This window comes from Hevea brasiliensis, chromosome 7 (genome assembly GCF_030052815.1).
Source record: "Hevea brasiliensis isolate MT/VB/25A 57/8 chromosome 7, ASM3005281v1, whole genome shotgun sequence".
NCBI lineage: Eukaryota > Viridiplantae > Streptophyta > Magnoliopsida > Malpighiales > Euphorbiaceae > Hevea > Hevea brasiliensis.
Window position 1 is genome coordinate 103541279 of NC_079499.1, and position 5823 is coordinate 103547101.

Genomic DNA, 5823 nt, shown 5'->3' on the forward strand with positions numbered 1-5823 from the left:
TATCACTAAAATTGATTAAATTTAATTTTTAATTATTTTTTAATACTCTCTAATTAATATATTTAAAAAAATATTTTTTTCAATAATAATTTTAAGAGCAATAACAAACAAACAGACCCTAAATTTACTTCCATTCATTTTCCCTTGCAGCTACAACCTATGAAATAATTTTCAGATCAAGGCAAATTTAGCCAGTGTGGTGTTTTAAAGACAAAACTGATAATCATAGCGTTAGCGTCGGTTTTCATGCCAACACTCGTATCAGCTATTACACCTCTTGAAATTAAAATATATATATATATATATATATATATATATATATATATATATATATATTATTTAATTTATATATTTTAATAAAATTAATTATTTAATTTATCTATTTTAAAAAATATATTATTTAACCTTTTTATTTTTCATTAAAGATTTATTTAATTCTTCTTATCAATTTTTTTATTAGTTAAATTAATTAAAAAAAATATAAACAGAAACTGAATAATTAATAAATTTAAAATTATAAAAATTAAATAACTGTATTATTCAAATAGATGACTAAATAATTAATTTTATTAAAATATAAAAATTAAATAGTATTTTTCTAAAGATAAATTATCTTGGCTGGTATGAAATCCACACCTGTTGAGGAAAAAAGAAAAAAATTCCCCTCCTCATATAAACTCAACTTCCCCTCCTCCACATATATTGTGATAAGGGTAACACCTTAGATCTTTCGAGTTTGCACATATATAAGGACATGAAGCTTTTGGAAATTAAGCACATTATCAAGAACACAACAAAAAGTTCTCAATCGCCCTTCAATTGCTTGCTCCATTTTCTAGTTGCTCTTTCCCTAAACAGCCACTAAGAAATCACAACCCATTCATATTATCAAAAAAGGGGAAAATTTCCAGCCCTCTTGGATGCATGCTTTGTCCAAAACTTGCCAAGAAAACTACTGTAAGACGATCTGCAAATTACCAGCCTCCCATTTGGGAATATGATTTTGTGCAGTCGCTGAAGAGTGAATATGGGGTATATATATATCTATAGTTATTTTATTCTACTCCTTCTCCTGCTTCTTCTTCTTCTTCTTCTTCTTTTCTTCTCCATGCTCATGATTACTGTGCTATGCAGGGACATGTGTACACAAAACGGATCAATAAGCTGAAGGAAGAGGTGAGGGTGATGCTTAAGCAAGCTGTGAATCCTTTGGATCAGCTCCAGCTAATTGATACCCTGCAAAGACTTGGATTAGCTTATCACTTTGAAGATGAAATAAAGAGAATCTTGATGAGCATTTACACCCATAATAGCTATGATAATACACGGATGAGGGAGGATTTATATGCTACAGCTCTTGAATTTAGACTCCTGAGACAACATGGATATAAAATACCCCAAGGTAAATAACTTCTCACTGGTCTCCTAATTTTATTTTAATTAATTGTATTCAATAATAAATCTAAATCTATTCTTTTGTTAGGGTTTTTTTTTAACTTATCATGATTTCCTTTTAGATTTAATTTTGCAGGGGACCTATTGGTCGGATATAGATTGAGAGCCTGTTTGGTTTAACTGTTGGATACAACTGATAGCTGTTAGCTGATAGCTGTTACTGTTAGCTTATAGCTGATAACTGATAGCTGATGATAGCTGTTTTATGTTAAGTGTTTGGTAAAATTATATTTAGCTGTTGCTGTTGATATGTGAAATGACTAATAAGGGTATATATCATATAATTTATTTAATTTTTAAATAAATATAAAATTATAAATTTATTACATTATATTATTTATTTTATTATTAAATTAAATATATAATTATTAATATATTATATTATATCATTTATTTTATTATTGAAATAAGAAAATAATTATTTTTTAAGATAATTAAATAATTTTAAAAATATAGATAAATAATAAAATAATTATTATTGTTAATAGAAAAATTTATAATTAATTTTAAATTTTTAGGTATAAATAAATATTTTATATTTTATGTTATTAATAAAAAATATTTTAACAAAGTTAAAATACGATTAATTAAAATATTAAAATTACAAATAAAAAATGAAAACATTAATAATATTAATTTTCAAGTTAAATAAAAAAGGATAATATGGTCAAAATAAAAAATAAAATCAAATCAGCTATCATCTGATGAGAAACCACTCTAAAAATAGAGCTGATACAAACTGCAGCTGATGGGTATCATATCAGTTGCCCATCAGCTATCAGCTCTATTTTTTTAAGCTTGCCAAACACTATAATTTACCTGTTTTGGTGTCCATCAGTTATCAGCTGCACCTAACAGGTAAACCAAACACCCCCTGAGGGTCTTATACCAATTTTTTTTTTATTTAATAAAATATTTACTTATAAAAAAAATCTAAATATAATATATATATATATATATATATAAGCAAAACAAACTTTGTTGAATGAAATGAAAAGCAAGGAAAAGGGCTCTAGACTACGCATGCCAGCAGACATACTGTACGATAATGTTGATATATTCATCAAGACTTTCTATAAAAATTATTCTTATATAAAATAATCTAGTCCCTAAGTTCTAAAAATACTAAAACAATGGTGTAGAAATATTTTAACTCGAGAGGGTGAATTGCAGAGATCTTCAATAGTTTCCGAGATGAAGAGGGAAACTTCAAAATGTACCTATGTGAGGATCGGGAGGCAATGCTATCTTTGTATGAGGCATCATTCCTTTCAGAGGAAGGTGAAAGTATCTTACAATATGCAAGAGATTTTACAACCACTTCTCTAAAGAAGTATGTTGAACAAAGTAAAGACCAAAACCTATCCATGTTAATAAGTCATGCACTGGAGCTCCCATTTCACTGGAGGATGCTACGGTTGGAGACCAGATGGTTTATAGATGTATATGAGAGAAAACAAGACATGAATCCTCTTCTGCTAGAACTTGCTAAATTGGATTTCAACAGTGTACAAGCAACACACCAGGACGATCTAAAAGACATGTCAAGGTATGTATAGTCTGGAGATGAAGTGGTAGACTAAGTTTTTATTAATTATCGTACTTCTATTTTCTTGTAGTTATGAGGATGCTCATGATATTGGCTTTTCTTACTTTAAATTAGGTGGTGGAGAAATACAGGTTTCGCAGAAAAATTGGACTTTGCCAGAGATAGGATTATGGAGAACTACTTATGGACAATTGGGGAGATATTCGAGCCACAATTCAGCAATTGTAGGAGAATGAGCACAAAGGTCCATGCACTAATAACAACAATCGATGATATATATGATGTGTATGGTACCTTGGATGAGCTTGAGCTGTTCACTAATGCTGTTCAAAGGTTGGTGGAATATATATTAGTTTATAAATAAATTTTTTCCCGTACTTTTATAAATAAATTAATTTTGGTTATTTATTACATTATTCATTGATGAAGCCAATAAATTATATCTATTAATTACAAAAACAAAAATTTAAGAGTAAAGCAGATTAAAAATGAAAGAAATAAAAATTTTGAAAGTAATAAACTAAAATAAAATGTCGAAAATGCACATAAATATTCATATACATTCATGAGGTTATTTTTTTTTATAAGTAAGAAATTTATTAAATAAAATCAAAATCAGATAAATTTTAAATTGAAGTTATTTAACCTTGAAGAAAATAGGGAATAAGTGAAATTCACATCAAATTTTTTTATGAAAGTAACTTGACAAAAGCCCGTAGTGATTGATAAATTTGAATGGTTGATGAAATTTATATATATATATATATATATATAGAGAGAGAGAGAGAGAGAGAGAGAGAGAGAGAGAGAGAGAGAGAGAGAGAGAGAGAGAGAGAGAGTCTGAATATCATAATCATATGATTTCTTAGTACACAATTTAATGTATGGGGTCCATATATAGTTGGAAATATATATTTATCGAAATCATTTAGAATTTTATTTATATTTTATAATAATAAAATTAAAAGTAAGCAGGATAAATACATAATTTAATTAAATATATACAAAATGATTTATTGTATGACTTGACTCTATTTATTTTAATAATGAAACAATTATCTACAGTAACTTTATAAATATTCAAATCAAAATCAACTATATATTTTAAATCATAAACCAAATCAAACTATATTGCTTTGGTTCAATTTAATGGTTTTTAAATTGAAAAATGAATATATCCCTGTATATACTAACCAATAATTAACAAGCATAATTTTTATGGTGTGATTTCAGATGGGATGTTAATGCAACAGAGCAGCTTCCAGACTATATGAAATTATGTTTCCTTTGTCTCCATAACTCAATAAATGAAATAGCTTTTGATGTCCTTAGGGAGCAAGGAGTTCACATCATCCCCTACTTGAAGAAAGCCGTAAGTATTGATGATGCTTCTGACTAAATCATTTTGAGTTGTGGATTAATTTAGTTTATTCATCAAATTAATGTATAAAAGGGATTTCGAGTCAGAATATAATTAGATCTATATAGGTTACGAGTCGTTTCGAATGAAATATTATTTTTTAAAAAAATTATTCATTTAATTTTTAAATTAAAATTTGAATTAATCAAATCGATTTCAAATCAAATTATTTAATTAACCTTCAATTTTACTATTTAGTTGGGTTCAGATTAAAAAAAAAATTACATATATTATTTTGAATTGGATAAGTTTAAATTTAATTGGTTTATTTCCTCCGACATTCTTCTCCCACATGAAAATTTCGAAAGTAAAAAAAGAAATTGTATTAATAGCAGCCCATTTAATTGCATTCTTATCCCATTTTTTATATTTTCAGTGGGCAGACATTTGCAAATCATACTTATTGGAGGCCAAGTGGTACCACAGTGGATATACACCAAGTTTACAAGAATATATTGACAACGCATGGATCTCTATATCAGCTCCTGTGATCCTAGTACATGCTTTTTTTCTTGTAAAATCTCCAATCACAAATGATGCCTTGAAATGCTTGGAAGAGTATTCTAATATAATTCGATGTTCATCCATGATTCTTAGACTTGCAGATGATCTTGGAACATCATCAGTATGCACTCCTTAATTCCACTTCGTTCTCCTTTTCTTTTGAAATGTCTCATTCACTTCTTTATTGATTAGTTTTATTAATCATCTTATCTTGTTGATTATTCATCAGGATGAATTAAAGAGAGGTGATGTTCCGAAATCAATTCAATGTTACATGCATGAAACAGGAGCTTCAGAAGAAAAAGCTCGTGATCACATTCGATTTCTAATTAGCGAAACATGGAATGAAATGAATAAAGAAAGGGTTGCAGATTCTCCATTCTCAGAAACTTTTATTGGCGTAGCAATTAACCTAGCTAGAATGGCACAATGCATGTACCAATATGGAGATGGGCATGCGATTCAGACTCGTGAGACTAAGGACCGAGTTCTATCATTACTTGTTCAACCAATTCCATGTATGCAGCTTTCTTCTGCCTATCTGTAATCATTTAAGTGATGCAAATCTGAATAAAAAAAGAAACTATGGATTTGAGTACTAATAGAAAAAAATTTGTACCCTATGATAGTTTTAATTTGGTGATATTATTGATACTTGATATATAGTGATGAATAGAGAGCGTCGAAGCTAAAGAAATTGGATATTAAGTGCCAAAAATACACACTAATTCTACTATTATCTAGACTACTGAATTAAAATATTACCTATTTTTTTTTATAAGCAAAAAGATATTTTTTAAAAGCCAGAGATTCCAGAACAAATAGCAACAAAGATGCAGACTGGGAGCAACAAGCGAAAGCGAAAGGAAGAACACATCCTGAGATACTAAGAAAG

General features: G+C 28.1%; 1 protein-coding gene across 1 annotated transcript; it reads left to right on the forward strand.

Moving 5' to 3' along the window:
• The first annotated feature begins 777 nt into the window (after positions 1 to 777).
• LOC110667949 (terpene synthase 10-like) lies at positions 778 to 5526 on the forward strand. Its single transcript, XM_058150390.1, has 7 exons — positions 778 to 1032; positions 1135 to 1402; positions 2629 to 3004; positions 3119 to 3337; positions 4238 to 4376; positions 4801 to 5049; positions 5158 to 5526. The coding sequence occupies exons 1-7, from the start codon at positions 925 to 927 to the stop codon at positions 5473 to 5475; spliced, it is 1677 nt and encodes a 558-aa protein (XP_058006373.1). The 5' UTR covers positions 778 to 924; the 3' UTR covers positions 5476 to 5526.
• Positions 5527 to 5823: the final 297 nt, after the last annotated feature.

Excerpts from the sequence above, each read along its gene's own strand:
- LOC110667949 (XM_058150390.1), top strand. The coding sequence starts at position 925 with ATGCTTTGTCCAAAACTTGCCAAGAAAACTACTGTAAGACGATCTGCA. Across the intron at positions 3,338-4,237 it reads TTCACTAATGCTGTTCAAAG|ATGGGATGTTAATGCAACAG; the intron begins GTTGGTGGAATA and ends GTGTGATTTCAG. Across the intron at positions 5,050-5,157 it reads ATGATCTTGGAACATCATCA|GATGAATTAAAGAGAGGTGA; the intron begins GTATGCACTCCT and ends ATTATTCATCAG.